The sequence below is a fragment of the Phalacrocorax carbo genome, chromosome Z, assembly GCF_963921805.1.
Source record: "Phalacrocorax carbo chromosome Z, bPhaCar2.1, whole genome shotgun sequence".
Taxonomy (NCBI): Eukaryota; Metazoa; Chordata; class Aves; order Suliformes; family Phalacrocoracidae; genus Phalacrocorax; species Phalacrocorax carbo.
This window is the reverse complement of record NC_087548.1, coordinates 26,773,022-26,796,370: the sequence shown is the minus strand read 5'-3', so window position 1 is coordinate 26,796,370 and position 23,349 is coordinate 26,773,022. Positions and strand designations below refer to the sequence as shown.

At 42.6% G+C, this 23,349-nt stretch overlaps 1 protein-coding gene and 1 long non-coding RNA gene across 2 annotated transcripts in view; both read left to right on the top strand.

Annotated features, from left to right (window-relative positions):
• Nucleotides 1–11,506, top strand: part of CMYA5 (cardiomyopathy associated 5) — a 49,432-nt gene extending 37,926 nt beyond the window's left edge. Inside the window, exons 10-13 of the mRNA XM_064437922.1 lie at nt 7,860–7,993; nt 8,747–8,846; nt 9,773–9,949; nt 10,873–11,506. Coding sequence (XP_064293992.1) covers nt 7,860–7,993; nt 8,747–8,846; nt 9,773–9,949; nt 10,873–11,125 — 664 coding nt within the window. The 3' untranslated portion in view covers nt 11,126–11,506. The remainder of the gene's footprint in view (nt 1–7,859; nt 7,994–8,746; nt 8,847–9,772; nt 9,950–10,872) is intronic.
• A 3,658-nt stretch (nt 11,507–15,164) lies between these two features.
• Nucleotides 15,165–22,488, top strand: LOC135310440 (uncharacterized). Its single transcript, XR_010370498.1, has 2 exons — nt 15,165–21,067; nt 22,104–22,488. It is a non-coding gene; the product is annotated as an uncharacterized LOC135310440 (long non-coding RNA).
• Nucleotides 22,489–23,349: the final 861 nt, after the last annotated feature.

Here is a 23,349-nt window from a genome sequence, read left to right as displayed (position 1 = left end):
GGAAGGGACCTCTGGAGCTCATCTTGTCCAACCCCCCTGCTTGAGCAGGCACACCTAGAGCAGGGGGCACAGGACCGTGTCCAGGAGAGTTTTGAGTGTCTCCAGGGAAGAAGACTCCACAACTGCCCTGGGCAGCCTGTGCCGCTGCTCTGGCACCCTCACAGCAAAGAATTTTTTTCTCATATTGAGGTGGAACTTCCTGTGTTCCAGCTTGTGCCCATTCCCCCTTGTCCTGTCATTTGGCACTAATGAGAAGACCCTAGTCCCATCATCCTGACACCCACCCTTTAGATATTTATAGGCATCGATAAGATCCCCCCTCAGTTTTCTCTTCTCCAGGCTAAACAAACCCAGGTCTCTCAACCTTTCCTCATACAGGAGATGCTCCAGCCCCCTGATCATCTTGGTAGCTCTCCACTGAACTTGCTCAAGCAGTTCCACATCCTTCTGAAACTGGGGGGCCCAAAACTGGACACAGGACTCCAAATGTGGTCTCACCAGGGCAGAGTAGAGGGAGAGGATAACCTCCCTTGATCTGCTGGCCACACTCCTTTGAATGCATCCCAGGATACCATTGGCCGCCTTGGCCACAAGGGCACGTTGTTGGCTCATGGTCAACTTGTTGCCCACCAGCACGGTCAGATCCTTCTCAAATGAGCTGCTTTCCAGCAGCTCAACCCCCAGCCTGTACTGGTGCATGGGGTTGTTCCTCCCCAGGTGCAGGACCTTGCACTTGCTTTTGTTGAATTTCATCAGGTTCCCCTCAGCCCAGCTCTCCAGCCTGTCCAGGTCTCGTTGGATGGCAGCACAGCCTTCTGGTGTATCAGCCACTCCTCCCAGCTTGGTATCATCAGCAAACTCGCTGAGGGTACACTCTATCCCATCGTCCAGGTCCTTGATGAACATGTTGAACAGGACTGGACCCAGCACAGACCCCTGGGGAACACCGCTAGTTACGGGCCTCCAACCAGACTCTGCTCCATTGATCACGACCCTCTGAGTTCTGTGGTTGAGCCAGTTACCAATCCAACTCACCATCCTCTCATTCAACCCACACTTCCTTAGCTTGCCTGTGAGGATGCTGTGGGAGACAGTGTCAAAAGGCTACACTAGGTCCGTGCTGCGTAGAGGAGAAGGCAGGGAGCAACGTAGGCACACTGAGCCATGAAACCATGCACTGTGTTGAAATGCAGAGAAAATTATATGGTGCTCTGTATGTTCTTGGGGCTTGGGGTTTGGTTTCGTTTTGTTTTGTTTTGTTTTTTAAACAATGACAACAATATTCCAGAAAAATACAGTTGCAGAGGTCTGAGATGCTTTGGGAGTGGGGGATGACATGCCATACGGAATCCTGTGGAACAGCCTCAGACCAGCTGAGTTTGTCTGTCTTCACCTCCTGTGGAGCCTGATTAGGGTCTTCACCCGGGGGCTAGTTCACATGGACTTCATGGAGATGCGGCAGAGAGGGAAGAGGATGCAGTACCAGTGTCCTGTATAATGCAATCAAGGAGAGGTCTTGCCCAGCTCCCTTGCCTCTCAGAAGGCAGCCATGATGTGCTTTGTTTCATACATATTTCATGGGCCCTGTCAACCTGCCAAAGTCGGTCAGGGGTAATGTAGCTGCTCCCAAAACCTGTGCTGTGTGTTCACCCTCAAGTTTCTTTGCTGTTAACTAGATTGCCTCTTTTTCTCAAAATCGAACTAGAAAGTGTGCCAGTTTCTGTAAGCTGTAAGCGAGGTGTCAATAACACCAAGCAGTTTGCTCATGTGGCGATAACTGTGGCAAAAATCTTCCAGAACTGACCCATTCCCTTTCTCAAGTAACCTTGTGCAAAAGCTAACGTGTTTATAATTGTACTGGGTCCCATTTGACTTTTTGGCCTCCCTGTGGGCAGAAGCTGGCCTTTTACTGTGATAAGTGTGAAAAATTTTCACAGGAGAAAACCATTGATTTTTTCAGAATTGCTGTAGTTTAAATGTCTGTATTTGTAGAAGGGCTCTGACCTCTTTTTATAGTATCAAAGAGCATCTTTTACCACTTATTGTCCCTCAAAGCAATGCCCCTCTTTCATTTTCCAAAAGCAGCCCCTTGAGATTACCCTCGAAAGCTTCTATAATGGCAATGAGGTTTTAGTGATGGGGAGATTATTTCTTTTTTTTTTTTAAGATTTCAATTTAATTTTTTGCATAAAGCCAGGGAAAAAAGAGCCCACTGACAGATGAAGCATACTGACTGTATTGCTCCCATCCAAGGCCCTCAGGGTGCTAGTAAGGACTAGAAATCAATTCCTTCTGTAGTTGGTATAGTGAGAAGCTGCCTTCTGGAAGTACCTCAGGGAACTTAGTGTTCCTATGTTAGGTATTTATATCAGGTGAAGTAAAACTGTCTTTATGAACGCCTAGGAGCATTTGGGCCTGGAAATGCTTTAGTTTCTTCTGGTTGCTTTCCTTGAAAGCTTGGAGTTTGTCCTTTGCATGTTTCCTGAGCAACGCTCATCTGGGAAACTAGCCAAACATGGAGCCCTTTGACAGACAGCCTGTGCCTCTCATGCTTGCAGCATCCCCCATAGTTGACTTATTTCCCAGTCCCTGGGTGAGAGTTCAAACACAGTTCTCAGAAGCCCTGGAAAGTTCATAAAACTGCTGCTAGGGGCACAGTGGGAAAGCAGAGGTCAGGGAACGACATCCAAGGGAAGTCCTGAGAAAGCCGTATGGTCCCATCCCGTAAGGTTGCTTTTGCACATGTCACTCTGGGAGCTCATTCAAGGCAAGGGACACCACCAAGAGAGCAGGCAGGGAGAAATGCTCCCATCAGACAGCCAGAGACATGTCTAAGCTGGCCCCCTGTAGCTTTTGGCACGTCATAGAATCATAGGATGGTTGAAGTTGGAAGGGTCCTCTGGAAGTCATCTGGTCCAAGCACAATGCTCCAGCAGGGTCACCTAGAGCCAGTTGCCTAAGCAGCTTTTGAATATCTCCAAGGAGGTCCTTGGGGCAGTTCTGGAGCTCCCCAGGTAGAAAATTTGAAGAGCCTTTGGAAATAAATCCTCATTAAAAGTTTCCTTCTAAATAACATTTTTTTAAAAATCTCTATTTTTGCCTTTGGGTTCTCTCTCCTTGACAGCTTGCCACTTGAAGGACATGTTTTCATAGAAAGCCATCTTAAATCTTCTGCAACAATGAATCCCTGACCTGCTGCTGTGGTTGTAAAGTTCCTTCCTGGGTTGACTCTGTTTCCAGGACCTTTATGAGGCTTTGAAATGTTTCTTCCGGTTTCCAGAGCTCTGCTATTTTTCTTGCCATTCACCCTCTTTGTGTTGAGAAGTCAATGGACCTGTGGGTGGAAGATGGAAAACTGTGAGAAATGTAGTCCAGGGATTAGGTGTGTGGGTTGTTTGGTTGGAAACCATGTATCACATAATGACAAATCTATAAGTCTCAGGGAGTCAGAAATTAGTACAGTACGCAGTGAGTTCGTAAAAGTGGAAGTGACTGAGTGTCACCTGCTCTACCAGTGCAAGACCAGAACTGCTAGTGACCAAGATTTTCCATCTACCCATAGAACAGGTCTAACACTGGAAAAAGGGGAGCAAGCCTCTCTCCTGAGCATCACCCACATGACTGTCCTGCCAGCTCAGGAAACAAGGTGTAGAAAATAGGCAATCTTCATCCTCTCTGGCTGTGCTGGACTTGCCATCTGAGATAGCAGCAAAGACCATTGCAGGTGTTGCTTTGCTGATCTAAGGCCAAGACAGCCAGAGCTGGGACAGAGGAGAGGAAATCAAGCATGCAGCACAGCTGGGAGCAAACTCAGAGCTGTTTGTTCTTTATTTTTAGCTTCAAGAGCTTTTTTTCCACCCATGGTACAACTCTTCTGTGTGCTTCTACACATATCTTGAGAAACTTGCAAGCTTTCACCTTTAACTCCACATATGTGGTACCAGCATAGGTCTGGAGGTGCTGTTTCAGCGGGATCATGGGGGTGGAGATGACAATTATAGCACAGAGAGTGTTCTGAATCACTGTGAAGCATGTAATTTGCTGGGTTCATGCAATATTAAAAATTATCCTCAAGGCATTGTTTCCTTGAAATAAATGAGGGTGCTGATGCGAGAAACATGCATCAAAACACAGCATCAGATTTCCCTAAAGCAGGGAAAATCACAACTTTAACAGACAGCTGCTACTATAATATTCCTTGGCAATTTAAAGGTGAAGAAAGTTGTAACTCCTTCCAGTTCTGCTTTGTAGAACATGTACCTGAAATTTGGAGACTGGATTTTGAGACTCAAAGACTCCTTTTATAAAGAGAGGGATTAAGAGGAGATACTTAACATGTTTTAACTTCAAATATTTCTTGAATTTCTCTGCACTGAATTTTGTATCATGATACCAAGACATTGTGGGGACAGTGAAAATATAATATTTTGGCTAAATGCTAGGATGCCTTATGCTTTGATAATAACATTATTACATTTCCAATCATCTATAAAGTGTGCAGGTATATTTAAAGTAGAAAATAGCTGACAGAAAAAAAGTTTTATGTTGATTTCTCTTTCTTTCATGACCTGGTTCAATACTTTAGGCAAGCTTGAGGAAGATCTAGCTGCAATGGTTGTTACAAGAACTTGGAAACGAAACAGACTTTCCTCCAACAGTTAGGATGCATTTTCCCTTCCCTTCTCCAATGCGTAACCTGTATGCTGTAAGCTAAGCGGTAATCATACCTTCTCCTCATCCTTGTTTTTTTATCACTGATTGCAGGGTCAGCCTGAAGCAAGACAAACTACAGTGATTTCTGGGGACCCCTCAGTATTTACTTTGTCCCTTCACCCTACCCTTGAAACTGGAAGAAAGGCAATAGCAAGATCTATTTCTTCTTCGCATGCAGCCTCTTGTGAGCTTGGAGCCGGCTCACAGTGTTGCAAATGAAATTCCTTCCTGTTAACATATTCTGTCTCATTAGTTGGCAGCAAAGGGACTGTTTTTTAAGCATTAATTGTTGCTAAAATTGATGGGCTTTTATTCTTAGGCAGCCTAAAGGTGGCTAAAATAGATTACCAAGCAGAGAATGCTACTTGAAAATCTGATCACTGTTTTACTGGCCAGATCTGCTTAAAGTCCAGACTTTTCTGTCTCACTATTAAAACTGAAAAGAGTTGCTCTCAGATTTAAACATGCAACCAAATTCTGATCTGAAGAATTTCAGTTTTGAAAGAGACCCAGGTCTTAACTTTGATGGCAGACCCTATTCTGCAATTGACTGGATGCAAACTCTTTTCTAAATACCCAGGCTCTGGGACCCAGATTCCAGAATATGAATACCCTGGGTCTACTCATTACACCAGAATGTACCTGTTTACTTGGATTTAGAAACAATTTTGTGTTTTATCAACTAGTCATCAGTTAAAAAGCACATAGTGAAAAAGGAGATCTCCTAATTTCTTTGGAAGGATACTGACTTACATGGTGATTGCCAGAAGACAGAAGAGCCATATAGAGGGCATCACTGTGCTTAAGTCATGTTGATTTACATGTTGCCACAAACAGCTTCTGATAAATAGCTTAGCAAAGCCTCCTTTCATCTCACTTTTAACTGTTGGCTCAAAACTTCTTTCTAGTGGTCTGTGCTTCAGATTCACACCAAAAATGCCAGGATGGTGCTTTTAAGGAAAAGACTGGGCAAGGCTTGTCTAGAAGCATGGACGAGTTTCTTCAAAGCTTAGGTCCCCACTTTTCCTGCGTCACTGCTTCAGTCCTTATTTTCCTTTCTGTCACCTCTTTTACATTTGCTTCTTGCTCAATTTCCATCTTGTATTTTAATGTGATTAATCTTTCCTTTTTCTCTTGTCCCCTATACTCAAATGAACCTTTTTCCTCTTTCATATGTAAAGATCTCAAGTTCTCATCAGGCAACTCATCAGATAGCACCCTTTCCCTGAACCTTTCAGTAAGAACTGACCAGCCTGCCAAACTCCTGGTGCCTTGCTGAAGCGCTCTCGTGGTCGAGGCTTTGGTTAGTCACGAAGGTGAAGCAAACCATGCAATTGCTAGCGTGTTTTGGCAACCCACTTCTATTTACTGCATCAGATCCAGCATTAATGTAGCGCATTTCCCAAAGGCAGCATGGCCTTGGACTGATCACTTAAGAGCCCCAAACTCTCTGAAATTCATTCAAATTGAAAAAAAAGAAAGATCACAGGAGCACCCAGTGCTTTTTCTCAATGCTTTCAATCACTTTCGATGACAGCTGTCAGTACAAAATACCTGTTACAAATTAATAAGAATGATGCACCAGTCTTCCCCCAGGATGCACCCTCCTAAATGCAGAGCTCTATGTGGTGTTTGCAGAAATTTGGTGTGAGTAGGGCTGTGGGATTTTACTTTTATGTGATAAGTGCAGCAGAAACAGGCATGTGAAAAATCCTGGTGGACGAGCACATACTATTCTTCCGACTACACTGCTCTCTGGTGGGACACATGCAGAAAAACAGTCACTACAAATGAATAGCGATGATCTGATCTGACTGCTGACTTGCCTGCCTTACTTACCTTTTCTGGGGTCACAGTAATTAGTGCTGGAAAAGGTAATTTGTTTAACCTAGCTCCCCATAGAGACATTACCTGGAGGACGGAGACCCTCCTGAGCTCTACTCTCAAACCTAGGGGTGGAAGGGAAAGCACCTTGCATGCTCTCCAAAGGAATGTCTGCTGTTTGTGAGTTTGCTGGAGAGCAGAGCAAGACTCCAGTGTTTAGCCCTTCCTCACACTACCGAGGTTATCGTCTTTCAGCGCTGAGCACAGGGGGGTTATCTCAAAAGATCTGTATTACGCTTCAAAATTCAAATACTTACCTTGAAGATTCCTCCATTTTTTGGAGGAAAATATCTGATTTGTAAAGACAGGCAGTCTTTACCTGCAGGCATAAAATGTGGTGGGTATACACTGTCTGGTTTTGCCATTATCATACGAGGCAAAAGTGAGGAAAATCAGGATTCAGTGCATGAGAATTTGTTAAGCTAATCTTTCATACTCCTGACAATACAGAAGATAAAATTAACATCTTCCTAGTACTTTCAGCACTTCAAAGTGCCTGTGAAGCAGATTGAGTGGGTGCTGACTCTTGCTTTCCTGCAGTGTGTCAAGACATCAGCAGTGGAGGATGTGAGGGCTGGAGCTTTTGAGGCACCACAAAGGAGAGACCTAGTCAAAGCACGGCACCGTGCAAAGGCAGTTCCCCTGCTGCTGCCTCTTGCAAAACCAGCCTGTTAGAGTGCACAGCACCGTGAGGGAGACAGAGCCAAGACTTTGTTCATAAGCAGTTTGTGAGCAAGAAGTTCATAATAGAAGTATGCAGTTTCTGTGAAGTCTCAGATAAGGGTATCCATTCTTTGGATCAGTACAAACACAACAAGCATATTCACTGTCACGCAACTGAATTAATTACAAAGGTGGTTTTTTTTTTCCAGAAGCTTGTTCATTTTGTAATGCAGCCTTATTACAGGAGGCGGATGAGAAATTGATTCTGTGCTGCTTGCTTGCATTTTATGTGATGACTTATGCTGCAAAATGAGCATGAAGTGAGCGTTACACCAAATGACTGCACTGAGTGAGAAGGTGGTACAGGAACAAAGGCCTGAAAATTTGTCAGGTGAAGTAAGGAGGATGCCAAATCTCCTACATAACCCAGTTGTTTGTGAAAACAGTGCTTGCCTTTCTGATTTGGAGTTTCTCTGTGATGCCTGTTGTTTCAGTAGTCAACAATACTGTTAGGTGGCTTAGCTGCTTCCATAAATTATTCTGTCCTGGTTTGGATATCTGCATACATTTTCATGTATGAAAATCTTCAAAATTTGCAGATCTTTTGCTGGTATAAAGAGACCTGAACTGAAAGTATCCCTGGAACCCAATGTGAACTATTTCTTCTACTTGAGGGCTGTCAACCCATTTGGGACAAGTGAACAAAGTGAAGCAGCTCTCATCTCAACTAAAGGTAGATTACCATTTTCTGATGTAAGAACAATGGGGCGGAGGGTCAAAGCAGCCAAAGATGGCATTTTGCTCTGGAAATCGTAATTGAATTTTCCGATAAGGGAGTAAGCAAGTTATTGAGATGAAAGGGATTGTATTTTATCTGATTAAAATTGGCACAGTCAGGGCCTACTGCAGTTGAACTTGGAGTTGGTAGATTTATGTCAATGTAAAACTGATGTGACCTCAGAAGCAAAAACAATTCTGTCAGAGATATCAAATGGTTAAATATATGACAGGGACCTCGGTTTGCTTGAGTTTGGCAGAGCACATTCTTATGAAAGATGCCATGATCTTTAAAAAAGCCTGCAATTAAAACCTTACAGTCTTTGAATTTCAGGGGTGAGGAAGCATAGAGTGCAGCTTTAAAATATAATGGATTATTTAAACTTAGAGATTTCCAGATAGTGTTAAATCATGTATGGTTCTTCCAAACCAGCCTCAAAATTAAAATTTGCTATTTTGAAAAAACGATTGAAAATTTTTCAGCCTTCTTGAATACTGAAGGCTTCTTTATCACCTAGCTACATTTCTGAATAATACACTGCCATCCCAGTTGAGCACACTTGCATTTGCACCCAATTTTCTGCAGCTCCTACCTGCCAGTAGACACAGCTCTGTCCAGCTAAGATGGCACTAATTCTTGCTTAACATTTTATGATTCATCTCATGTTAACGTTGCCAGCCTGTCAGAACTGGTGTTTCTTTGTACTAGGAACTCGATTTCACCTGCTGAGTGACACAGCCCATCCCGCTTTGCAAATCTCCTCCAATGCAATGGTGATATGCCTTCCTGAGAAAGCCAAATTCACTGGGTGAGTAGTAGCATGATGAGCATGACCACCCTGCGGGATTCAGGATGGATCTCTCACTCTCTTATTTGCCTGTAGGTAGCTTTCACATGGCACTAACCAATTTTGTAGAACTGAATCATTTCAGGCATGTAGCCCCTGGATGTTGTGTGACCCCCCATTTCAAGCACTGCAATATCTTAATAAAGCCAGTAGCAGCATTGATGTAGGTGCTGGTGAGAGTTCAGTGTCACACTGAGGAACCTCCAGAAAGTCAAAGGCAGTGTTACCTACTGGAACTGCTGGGTTTGCCTCAGTCCATGGTCACTGCTTAATCCTTCAGAGCTCTTCAGTCTCAAAGCAACTTTTTGCTGCCCCAAGGCAGCCATATTTGTGGGCTTACTTTTAGAAATACCATGGGTAGAAGTAATCCATCTTTTTACCCATTGCAAACATTATTTTTTTTGATGCACTGCTATCAGTTCCATTACAAGCTCAATTCCACTTGCATAAGTTGTGCCATACTGACAGGACGCCTTAAAAGATAATGAGGGATTATTACTGGTTGAAGCACTTTTTTTTATTGTTACATCTGAATTCACACAAGTTGTTTGCCACTCTGTCTACTTAAAACAGCCATGCTTTCTAGTTTGAAGAAGCCTGCTAAATTTGAGGTCTTTTTCACCTCCAAAGTCACCTTTTGCCAGTTTCACATCATTTTGGGTAAAGTTGCATGGTTTTCAGTCCTCAAGATGAGTCCATCTCAGTGCAAAGATGAAATTACTCTCAGTGACAACATTCAAATCTTTAATAAAGCACTGCAGTTAGAAGAACAGAATGAAATCCATTAGTAATTTTAGACGCAGCTGCATGACATGACTATAAGAAATATCACAATACGCTTGGTCTACGACCAAACTCACTTTACTGTACATCCCTTCTACAAACAGGTTTCCTTCAGTCCTGGGTGAGCTGCTACCTGCTCGGGGATGTCATTACTGGGAAACTGTTGTCTCTGCCTGCAGAAGCTACAGGATTGGGATTTGCTATGAAGCGCCATCACAGAGCAGCATTCTGGGGCTGAATGATACCTCCTGGTGCATGTGGTGCTGTCCTACACAAACCAGGTAAAGCTGAGTCAATCTAGCTGCTTGGGAAGTTACTTGTCCTTCATGTAAATAAGCTGGCCAGTTTCAAGAATCACAAGAGCAGAAAGGACCTATCTGCTTTCTTTCTGCAAATTTGAGTAATAACAAAAGGACAACTACAAAGGAACTTTAGACCTCCTCTTAATCAAAAGATCTTATAAAACACCTTAAAAAACCCAAAATTAATCTCAAACAGACCAATTTACTGCCCTTCACCTAGCCACTGCTTTGTCATTCCAGGCTCATTTTCTGAACTGCTTCACAAAATCCCAGCAAGCGTATTTATTTCCATAAATGCAGTCATTTTAGAATCTATATCTATCTGCAGGAGACATCAAGACTCCATAGGGAATGCCTTCTCCTACCTTGTCCTCCACAACAACAGGCACCCACCTGCCACTGTGGCAGGACTGCTGGGCACCTGGGTAGTCTTCAGTGGGCCAGTGTCAGGTTGCTTGGAGGTTTGTAAGGCATAATCATGTTAATGGTGTAAAGGTGCTATTGATCTAAACAAGTGTGCTTTTTTAGTGTGAAATCATAGAGATGCAAGGACATAACTACCTAAATGAAACATCTGAGATGCAAAGGGTTTTGCCAAAGCAGAGCTCATGCTTAAATCCCCACAGACATGTAATAAGAAAGATATAGATGAATGTGACCACAGCAAGTCTGCTTTTATCCTGACAGTCCAAAGATGCCAAGTGAAAGGGCTCATCAGCATGCTAGGCAGGGTTTTGAAGTGATGCCACATTCACTTTGCTTTCATACTGAGCAAAATTCTGTTGCCACGTGGTACACTGCTGTACACAGCGACCTGTTACTAGGTGGGAATTAGCAGTAGGTTATTTCTGGTAAATTGCCATGAAGACGCTCACTGTATTTTGGTTTCCATTTTCCTGCAGCTTTCTTTTCAGATTTCTTCACACTGGTGTGATGAGTGATGTCTGTGTGACGGAACACCCGGCCAGGATTGGCATCCTGTTGGATTACAGTGGTGGCAGACTGTTGTTCTTCAATGCAGAGAGAGGACTGGTGCTGTTCGCCATCAGGCACAAATTCACTGATGCTGCTCACCCAGTCTTTGCCCTGGAGAAGGCTGGAGTGCTTACCCTGCGCACAGGCATGGAGCTGCCAGAGTTCGTGAAGCACAGCTAATTCCTTGCTTCGCACTCTCAGGAAAATTGACAATTACAGCATCAAGGGACAGGGAGGGGAAGGGTGTATCAGGGAGGGATGTCTAGTCTTCACTGATGAATGCCACTCACAGAGCTCTCCCTCACATCATCAGTAATTGTAGTTAGTGCTCAGCCACATAATCACCCTGAGCCTGGAGAGAAAATCAACTCCTTCAGATACAATGTGCACCAAGGGATATACACAGCAGTGCTTTTGAGGGGGGAAAAAAGTTTTGTTAGGTATGAACTTTAAAGGGGGGAAATGTACTTTCCCTGTGAAAATAATGACCGTGCTGTCTTTTTAAAGTTGATGATGAGCCTGTGTATAAAATAAATGCATCTCTCACTGCAAAATATGAAAGCCATCATTTCATCATTTGCCAGGACAGTCGGAGCATGAATCCAAGATGATACGTTTGCAAACTGTACAAAAATTTCAACCACTGAATCATTCTGTAGGTTAATGTATCTTGTGTTATTTTTTGCCAACTCTTTTCTTTAAATGCACAAATCAAGAAAACTTGGAAACTTAGAAACCTGCACATTTCTAAAATGAGTGAGTCCCAGGCTGGTCTACATATCAGTCATGTAAAGTTTGAGTATGCAACACCTACCTACTCTGCTCACAGCAGACTACAGGCAGCTACCTGACTGTCAGTAAATGTCTGTACCTGTAAATAGGTACTCATGAAACACATGTATAAGGAAACTTGGTAGTAGTGGTAAAAGTATTCCTTACGTTTTTCAGCCTTAATTTGTTGGCTAGGTGGTTTTGATGGTGAAGGGAAGGTTGCCACCTGGGACCTTAGAGAAGAATCAAATTGCCAGTGACATTCACGTAGATCACCCCTTTTTCATCACGGCTTTTTACCTTTGCACTTAATGATTTGCGGCTCCTAATTTCAGGCTTGTGGACATTTTCCTGCATCTTCCCTGCTCCCTCCTGTTATCAACACTGGCACCAGCATCACACCAGCGAGGTGCAGTATTTCAGGGCCATCAACACAGGCAGGCTAAGAATGCCAGCAGAGGAGTAAGGTGACTTTTTCAAACCATTTTTCCAAGCATTTCACACTTCAGTGGTATGGCTGTCTTCTCACTTGCTCCAAGGGCTAAATGCAGAAGTGCCAGTGGTGCCAAACTGCAGTTGAAGGGAGGGGGGAAATTAATCTTAAGGCAGGCAGGTAATGCTTTTCATGCTGTGCCTGCTCTGGAGATTTCTGCCATAGGGGACTACACTGCCAGACTAATTTCTGAGCTCAGCTGAAAAGCTGTACTCCCCAAAGTAAAGCAGATTTCAGGAGTCTAATGGAGAGGGTTTACTTCTGAAGAAAGGACTTAAATGAGTTACAGGGAGGCTTCTACTTCTTATGCTCAGAAGATCTGCCTGCGGCTGCTGTTTTAATTGTGTTTTAACTGTGATTTGCTGCTTTAGCCTGCTGTATGCTTGGTGTCCCAAGCTATGCTGTCATAGCAGGCTCGGGCAGGATAGTTGAGGCGAGATAAACAGGATCCTGTGATGATTTATTTTAAGCCAGAGCTCCTTTTTGGCATTTCAATTAAAAGTGCCAGTTCGGAGTCCCTGCCAGGGAAAGAGTGGAATGAAAAAGCAAGGTAGTGCCCTGTTGACTCAAGCAAGTGTTTTGTAGATGTGTGCAGGATGGTGAGAAAAAGATCCAGGATTAATTGGGAAAGAAAAACAGAATGGGTATTGAGGGTAGCATTATCATGAAGGCAGAGAAGAAGGAAGCAGAAGGCAGGGTGGAAACTCACACAGCATTTATCACACAGGGTGGTAAACTAAGAGACAGATCAGTGGTGTTGGCAGGGTGCATTCCTCAGGCTCCTGCAGCCGGTGAGCTTGCCAGAGGTTTGGCAATCTCCAGAGCTTAACGAGGAGCTTTGAACTAAACCTGAACAATATCAACTTTGTGAAAATTTTACCCGTGTTCCCCTCACCCTGGTCACTGCTGTCCCAAGTGTGGGATTCTTTCATAGACACCAGTGTGATGTATTGCCAAGGGGACATCAAGTGAGAAGGAGAGCAAAATGACATGAAATTATTTGGGTGGCTTTTTCAATGAAAGTCTTGTCCAAGGTAACTGAGTATTAATAAATAGCAGCTTTAACATGAAAAGTGATAGCCTCACCTATTGTCATGCATTATTACTCAGGTACTACTGCAACATTTGAACTAGACAAGATGTTTTTATTGGAGGCACTTCATTCTTAGAAATATTTGGTTCCATTTGAAAAACTGCCCTCCTCTGTTTTCTTGCCAATCTTTGTATAAGGTTCAGCTTTTGGTTTGGGCAGTATCATAAAGTGTATTTACTGTTCATGTGAAAGCTGGATATATCATTTGACCGTGAAAGTGTCAGAGAGCCTAAACAGTAGTGATTTGAATGTCTAAATCTGGTTTGCATTCAGCTCTGCCAGATAAAGAAATGCCTAGAGAGAACATCTTGTTTGGGGAGATGGAACGAAGTGCACACTTAACAAAGAACAGTATGCAAGAATTAAGATCCAGTGCAGGGGGAAAATTCATTTTAGTGAGGACAGCAGCTCTCCTGAAAGCCACAATTAAGCTGCTAGGACTTATAATACATGGTGAAAACGCCCCTCTTGGAAAGCCTAGAGGTGCATCTGCTGTGCTCTTTTACTCGCCTGATGGGCACCAAGAGGCACCAAGTTCAGGAATTTAATTTCCAGAAGGTAAAACTGTCCACAGACGCTTGAATGTACAGTGCAGTCCATATGACTTTGCATTCAAATGAACTGAGATTTTGAGGCTTGTTGCATCCATTTTTTTCTGGCCATCATAGTTTGTAAAAATACACTAGATGAGAAAGTAAAAAACCTCCCAGTCACTGTATTTTTCTGGTTCTTGATGAGTTTAGCATTTAGAAATACCTTAAAAACAGCGTAGCTTAATTTTCAGCAAAGGATGTTAGTTAGCTTTCCTGATAGTATCTAAGACTATGTGCAAATGCTGACAGGATTGTGTGGTATGTGTACACAGTCTGATTGTCATTCCATGCTTAGAATTACATAGAAATACAATTTAAGAGTTACACAAAGAACTGTAAAAGAGTTCAGCAGCAATTTGAGGTTTATTTTCATTGTGAAAGTACAAAAGCTGATGGCTAACACTGTAAATATTAATGTTAATAATGTTAATAAGTATTTGGACTGATCTGAAATACATTGTATTAAGAGGAAAACCATTTCTTTTCACTTCAGCAGGTTTCAGATTAGGCTCATAAACCCTTAGGCGCTGAGATGAGAATATAGGCCTCACTGTAAGAAGAGAACCATTAATTTCTACTGTCAAAATAGTGCTGAACTGGAATATTGCTAGCATCAGCGGCATTGATCCACAAACCTTGCTTAGGTCTTTCTGCTCCAGAGAGAGTTTAATGCTTCCATGCAATGTCAGGTGGAGGAACTTGGCAATGCATCTCCAAACCACAACACATGCATGCAGGCATAACTTTGCTCTTGCCCTTGCTCTTTAAAAAGAGTGATACCACTGAAATTGACCTGTTTGTACTCAAAATGGTCTAGTGAAGCCTTATTTTAGAAACAGGTACAATAAAAACCTCTCCCTCCCCACTATTGTCGTGGAACTTTATTACATGTTACCACTAGGCCTGTTGTAAGACTTAGACCCAGTATGGCACAGTACCAATAAACTGTTGCTAAATCCACAGTATTGTGATATTGTCTGTGATATACCTGTGAAATATGGTTTCTATTAGCACTGCAGTGTTTTGAATAGGTATGCAAAGATGGATTTAATGGAATCCATGGAACAGAATAATATGAAATTATTATCTTTTTGAATCATCCGTATTTCAGGATAATAAATGGATTTCTGCCATGTTGAAGTTTAAGTTAGATTTGAAAAATCACATTCTCTGGTGGAGTCACTATTACATTACTGCCATTTTGCTGATGGATTTACTAGCTATCAAAAAGCTCAGTATGCTCAGATAGTCGCACAACCAGCAAGGAAGTGAGAGCATCTCTTCCACTTCCAGCCAAATGCTGTGGAAGGGAGATTGGACTAGAAAAGTACCTTCATTTTTCATGTTGAGTTTTACCAATTTTCTGCCATCGTGGAAAGTAGCATTTGCTGACCAGAGACCACCCCACAGTGCAGTTTCTACAGGAGCACAGCCTAGAAGAAAATGGAGCAGATGTCCATGCCAGACCCACAGTGATTTTGTCAACAGTTAGAAAATGCACTGTTTCAAGTGCAGTTCTGCTCTGGAAAATATCCGTGCAGAAATGACACCTTCCTTTTCAGGACTTGTATTACAGAGACACTGTATTTCTAAAGCATACTCTTCTCAACCCTAAAAAAAACAGTGCTGTAAGCAGAAATGGATGTCACCTACAGATTGTCATACACCATTAATGCAGTTAGCTGAATTTCAACTTGCCAGCTGTTACCGTGTGGATCTCTCTGGAGCAAGTTTAGCTAACTAAGAACGGAAGAACGACCCTGGGAAAAGACACAACTATGCTTGTTGGAAGAAAGCCCTAGAAGAAGAAATAAAGCAGTAAAGCACGAGATGAAAGCCATGGGAGGAAGAGATAAAGCAGTAAAACACACGAAGGAATGCACAGAATGTTGTGGGTTTTGTACCTAGGTGTCTTGTTAGCAATTAAACCCTGATCTTGCAGATAAAGGAGTGAGTTAGCATGTGTAAGCTATATCTGTATAACAACGGAAAGGTACTGAAGCTCGAGTACAGGCTGTTGCCTCAGCCAGCTAGAGGGTGTAAAAGCTTGCTTAGCTTTAATAGAGTTGTCTTCGATTCACCACAGCCGGAGACCGTGCCTTTCAATACGCCGCAAATGGCGTCCAACGCGGGGACCTTAAACGACTAGCTGTCGATCCGGCGGCGTAGCTCAGCTGAACTTCAGGACAGATGCTGCAAGGAAGCGTTAACAGGGTGCTCAATTACCTTTCGCAGGACGAAGGTAAGCAGCTGAGAACTATGGGGATGAATTTAACAAAAGAGCAAAATAATGTTTTAGAAGTTTTTAACAAGATTCTGAAGGGACATGGAAAGAAAATGGATAATGAAGAGTTACAACAAATCCTTATTTGGGCTTCTAAAAATGATCCCTCCATAAACAGTCATAATATTTATGATCCCGAAATCTGGGACAAAGTTGGGGTCAGACTCTTGAGTCTGTGCCACTAGAAATGATAAAACTGCGGCTGGTTTGTTACCTTCTTGGCGGATGATTTTTGAGACTTTAAAGGCGCATGTTAGTTCTCGGGCGGAAGACGGGCAAGAGAAGTCCGCACCACCATTAGCCCCCCCACCGCCGGCACCCCCTCCTGCAGACTGTGTTGTGAAGCCGCGAGTAATATCGCACAAAGATGCCTTTGCGATCTTGCCTCCTAATAATTCTGATGATGATGCGAATAATCCATTTGATCCAGGGCGAACAGACCCTGAAAAGCAGCCTGACTTTTATCCCCCAGACCCTCATGATAGGTGGGCAGCACTAAGAAGGGAGGCAAAGCAGGCGGGAGATGTGGATATTTTGGGAGCCTTCCCGGTAATATATGCTCCTGAACAGGAACCACGTTGGGAAGGTCTTTCTTATAACCTTATAAAAGACCTCAGGCATACGGAAACTGATCATGGACTCGGCGCTCTATATACCACCCACTTGATACAGTCTCTTTGTGATACTTCTGTTTTTACCCACATGATTTCACAACTACGTTTCGGCTTATTATGACTGATATGCAATACACTGTGTCGGAATCAAAAATGAGACAGCTTGCTAGAACTCAAGCTGCAGAAAATCTGGCGCTGGGTCAGCGAAACTCTGCGAGACGTTGATGTGAATATGTTAATGGGGAGGGTGATCACGGCAGTGCTGCAGCTCAGGCTAGAATCCCTCCCGAAGGCTTGCAGCAGATAAACAACTTGCGCTCTGCGCTCTTAAAAGAGTTCCAGAAGCCGGAAAACAAAGACAAACTTTTGTTCCTATAAAGCAGGAATCAGGGGAGCCATTTATGAAATTTTTGGATAGACTTAATGATGCTGTACAGAAACAAGTTGAGAATGAGGCCGCTCCGGATTGTATTTTAAAACAATTTGCAATTGAAAATGCTAACCCAGACTTTTAAAAGGTTTTACGACCTTTGAAAAACCCTAGCACTGATGATATGGTTACTGCATGTATGAATATAGGCTCCAGGCAGCATGAATTGTCTTTACTCCCCGAGGCTTTTACGGCAACGACAGTAAAGTTGCAACAATGCTATTCCTGTGGCAAATATGGGCATTTTCGAAAAAATTGCCCCCAGGCAAATACAAATAAGGGTGGAGCACGGGGTATTTGTCCATGCTGTCGTAAATTACGACATTATGCCAACCAATGTCGATCCAAATTTGACAAAACTGTTCAGTCGCTGACCTTGCCGGAAACCCCAAGCAAAGCACAAGGAGGAGTCCCACTATGACAACAAGTCACCCCTCGGACTGGCCCCCTCAAGGAGCTGCCGCCGCTTACGTGCCAGCACCACTGGCAGCACCGGAGTAGAATTGGCCACTTTAGCAGAAACAATAACTAGCAACACCTCGTTTGTGCTAATTCCAACTGGCACTTATGGACCTTTGGGTCATGGAATGATAGCATTATTAACCGGGCAGTCCTCCACAACATTAAGAGGGCTTTTTGTATTACCCAGAATTATTGATGCCAATTACAAAAGCAAAATTTAAATAATGGCGTGGAGTCCAGTGCCACTGTATACCATACCCACAGGAAGTAAAATTGTGCAATTAGTTTATCTTTCACCCCAGAGACCAAATGCAAGCCAAGTTGTGTGGGATACAGGCTGTTTTGGATCTACAGAGATGCCTGAAATTTATTGGACCCAACAATTGACAGTGAGTCGACCACAATTATCATGTACTCTACAGGCAGGAGGAACAAGACTCACCATACTAGGGGTTATAGCTAGTGGCGCAGATGTTACAGTCATTCCTGCATCCCTGTGGCCTGGTATTTGGCCTTTAATGGCTGCTCACATCTCCTTGTCGGGAATCATTGGGCAGACATCGTCCGGAGCCAAATACTCAATAATATCATTGGACCAGAAGGCAGAACAGCCACTGTAAGACCTTTTGTGTTGCCTGGATCTGTTACCCTTTGGGGAAGGGACTGTCTAAGTCAAGGGGCATGCAGGTAAGCACGGATTTTTCTTAGGGGCCACTGTTCAGGAGCAGCAAGTCCCATCAATGATCTGAAAAACTGGTACACCGGTTGGGTAGATTAGTGGCCCCTCCCAAAAGAAAAGCTGCTGCAACTGCACAAACAGGTAAACAAACAGCTGGAATCTGGCCCTATCAGCCCTACCACAAGCCTGTGGAATACACCAGTTTTTGTGATCCAAAACAAAAACAATTCTTGGAGACTATTACATGACTTGAGAAAAGTAAATTAAGTCATCAAAGATATGGGAGCCGTACAACCCAGACTCCCCTCCCCATCAATGATACTACAAATGTGGTTTCTTACAGTGATTAATTTAAAGGACTGGTTTTTTACCTTACCACTTGCACCTCAAGATGCACCACGATCTGCGTTTTCAGTCCTGTCTGTCAACGCCACAGAACCCCATAAAAGATACCACTGGACAGTGTTACTCCAAGGCATGAAAAATAGTCCAACATTATGTCAGCAATTTGTTGAAGCCCTTTTAAGTCCAATAAGAAAGAATTTTGAGGGTGGTTTTATATATCACTACATGGATGATATTTTAATAGCTGCACAAACAAAAGAGCAAGCACAAGAAGTCCAGCAACAAATTGTGCAAGCAGCTCTAGGCGCAGGATTTAAAATTGTAAAAGACAAAATACAGGAAACATCACCTTGGCAGTACTTAGCCTGGAAGATTTCAGATCTACTTACTCGACCACAATGAATAACCTTACAAACAGATATTAAAACTTTGAATGATCTCCAAAAATTGCTGGGGACCATAAATTGGGTCCGTCCTCTTCTGGGAATTTCTACAGAGGAACTGCACCCCCTTTTTAAACTTTTAGAAGGAGATATGGATTTAACATCTCCCAGGGAACTCACCCCCCCAACAAAGGCTATTCTTAACAAAGTAGTAGAAAAATTGACTAATCAGGCTGCCAATAGGAGAAAATTGAATTATCCAATTAGTCTTTTTATCTTTTACTCTGCTTTTCAACCTTATGGGTTTGATAGCACAACGGATTCCACAGGACATAAATCCATTAATATTTAGAATGGATTTTTCTACCCCATGACTTTGGGAAGACAGTTACGACGGCTGTTGAGATTATATCCATGGTCATTCAAAACGGGAGAGAGCTTTTAATGGCTTTAGATGGTACAGAGCCAAACAAGATTTACCTACCCCTTGATACAAAGCAATTAACCTTTTTAACTCACCAATCCTTTGTTTTTCAGTGTGCTTTGGTGGATTATACAGGACAGATAAGTATTCACTTTCCGTAACACATATACAATCTTTAAACTCGCTTTCACTATTGTATACTTCACAATTGGCTATTACTCCCATAACAAACGCCCTTACTGCATTCACTGATGGGCCCGGGAGAATGGGATGAGCTGTGATTGTTTGGCAAAATGAAACAGGTCAGTGGAATAGTGACATACATGCGGTCACAGGTTCACCACAGATAGCTGAATTGTGTGTGGTAGTCCGTGACTTCAAAAAATGGCCTATTCCATTTAACGTAATACCTACCCTGCCTATGTTGCAGGCCTTGTTTACAGACTTGAACACTCATTTTTAAAAGAAATACCAACTGAAAAGCTATTTGCACTTCTCTGGGAACTTAAATGGCTTCTTGATAGAAGAACTCAGTCATACTTTATCCAACATGTTTGCTCACATACCTCCCTGCTAGGACCTATCAGTGAGGGAAATAATGAGGCAGACCGTCTTGCAGGCGCTGCAGTATTACCAGATCCTTTCACGAAAGCCCCTCTGTCTCATGACTTCCTTGCAAAGGTCATTTCAACTAACACAAGACCAAGCTTGGCAAATTGTGCAATTATGGCCTGATTGTCAGCATGTTTTGCCTACACCTTCAATTAGAATCAATGCACGAGGATTATCCTCACTTGAAATTTGGCAGACAGATGTTACTCACATACCAGAATTTGGTAGATTCAAATACGTCCATATGTCAATTAATACCTATTCCTCATGCCTTTATGCCTCAGAACACACAGGTGAAAAATCTAAAGATATGTGTTGGCATTTTGTTATAGATTTTGCAACCTTGGGAGTTCCAAAAACCATCAAAACATATAATGGCCCAGGCCATTATATAAAACAGATGTTTTTTCAACAATGGGGAATAAAACATGTTACGGGCCTTCCTTACTCACCCACAGGACAGGTAATTATTGAATGAACACATATTACAAAAACAAAAAAGGGGGACCCAAGAGTTATCCCCACAGAGCAAGTAGCAAAAGCCTGTTATGTTTTGAATTTTTTTAATTGATGGACAGAGGGCGGGCCTCCTATACAACGCCATTTTAACTCACAAATCCACCCTGAAATCAATAATAAAGCTTCAGTGGTGGTAAAAAATTTAGAGACAAATCAATGGGAAGGACCCTTCCCTCTAATAACATGGGGGAGAGGATATACTTGTGTTTCCCCAGGTTCCGGCCCAAGATGGGTACCTACCCGGTGGACCAAGGCATCTGTGTCACAGCCACCATTATCACCTACATGATGACTGCGTCAGCAGTATGGATACCACCTCAACCTAAAACAAACATTTGAGTGACCTTAGCAAACAAAACAGGACAAGATACGCTGTGTTTGTCAACTGCTTCTCCAGAAAATGCTTTTACAACTTGTTTGGTGCGTCAACCCATAGAGGCAAATCAATGGCCCATCCCACAAGCTCAACAAGAGTGCAATTTCTTTTAGTCAGACCATGGTTGATAGCTGGGGTGGCTGGGCCTTATGCCTGCCAGTTAGTGGGCTTGAACCACAGGAACTAGATCTGTTAGGTGCTGTAAAAATGGATTATTGCTTTTATTTTAATTATATGGGAAAAAAATCAGTCAATGAGCCAAAGGCTAAATGCAACAATAGGAGCTTTTAGAAAAGCTAGCTTATGGTGTAATTATACTAGTGGAAATGTATCAAGATCTAACAATCACCCACTCAAAGTACCTCCAGGATTATTTTTAATTTGTGGAGACCATGCATGGCCTGGAATTCCATCATATGCAAAAGGAGGACCCTGTATCATAGGTAGATTGAGCTTATTAACACCTAATACATCCATGATCATTACTCATAGATTGAAGAAAGCAAAATGCCAAAAAAGAGCCACATGTGCCTATACTTCGAATTGTAAAGATGATATGGAATTCTGGAATCCTAGTGAAATTATAGCAGCATCTGTGTTAGCACCTGGAATTGCTGCAGCTCAGGCATTGGCTACTTTAAATAAACCTGGCTGTTGGCTGGCAAAACAAACTAATGCAACCTCCCTAGCTTTGAGTGGATTATTGCTAGATTTTGATTCAATTAGACATGCAATGCTTCAAAATACAGCAGCTATAGATTTTTTTACTGTTAGCTCAAGGTCATGGTTGTCACGATTTTGACGGACTCTGTTGTATGAACTTATCTGACCATTCAGAATCTATTCACAAGAGTATTGATGTTTTATGTGATCAAGTACAGAAACTATGACAAAGCGATGGATTTAATATCTTTCAAAGTCTTTTTGCACAAGTGTCAGGATGGCTACGTGGCCTGTTGCAAATGGGATCAGGATGCTTAATTATTTTTGATTGTATTTTGATTTGTGTACCGTGTTTGTTAAGATGTGTACAAAGTTTGATAAATTGAGCTTTAAAACAACCTTTTTTTATAAATACAGAAGGGAGAGATGTGGATATCTCTGGAGCAAGTTTAGCTAACTAAGAACGGAAGAACGACCCTGGGAAAAGACACAACTATGCTTGTTGGAAGAAAGCCCTAGAAGAAGAAATAAAGCAGTAAAGCATGAGATGAAAGCCATGGGAGGAAGAGATAAAGCAGTAAGACACAAGAAGGAATGCAGAGAATGTTGTGGGTTTTGTACCTAGGTGTCTTGTTAGCAATTAAACCCTGATCTTGCAGATAAAGGAGTGAGTTAGCACGTGTAAGCTATATCTGTATAACAACGGAAAGGTACTGAAGCTCGAGTACAGGCTGTTGCCTCAGCCAGCTAGAGGGTGTAAAAGCTTGCTTAGCTTTAATAAAGTTGTCTTCGATTCACCACAGCCGGAGACCGTGCCTTTCAATACACCACATTACCGTGTTACTGAGGAGTGAGGAACAGAGAAGTAGACCCCAGACATGACAGGCACAGGAGAGAACTGGCTTCTGCTCAGCCAGCAAGAAGCCAGTGTGGCTTTTAATGCTGGGGCTGGCAAAAGGACACCTTTATCTGAGCATCCCTTTATATAGCCCAGACTTTTGAGGTTGTAAAAGTCTATCTCACATCACTTCATGAGCCTGGCTCAGAAGGCACAGTGCATATGTAGTCCCACAACTCTTATTTTCACATCCTCCGCAAAGAAAACTGTATTTTGAAGTAAAATTAACAGAGATTATTTTACCTAATGCTGTAGTTGTGGTTTAGAGATGTGTCTGTCTGCTTCCTGCTCTCTTAAAAACATTACTGAGAAATTATACTCGTAGGACAAATCACAGCCATCAGAAAAAAAAAGCTAACAGGTACAAATAAACACTGACTACTTTGTAAAAATGGAGGGAGCTTTACATGTTACTCCAACACATCCACTGGTGTTGGTGTCCCACTCTGGCTACCAGTATCATTTTCTTTACCCATGAAGGTTTTTTTTTGTCTGAAACACATATTAATAAAAATGCTATATACAAGATGTGCCACTAGCAGTATAAATAACTGTTAATTGACTGCCAGGGCTTAGGAAGTAATCCGTAACAGTATTTCATGTACCAAGTGAGGGCTTTCCTTTTTAAGCAAAGAATGTGTGTTGAGGTAGGTAAAGAATTTGCTGTGGCTCAGTCACAGCAGAATTATGCAGAATTACACAGAATCACACAGCATCACAGAATCACAGAATGGTAGGAGTAGGAATGGACCTCTGGAGATCACA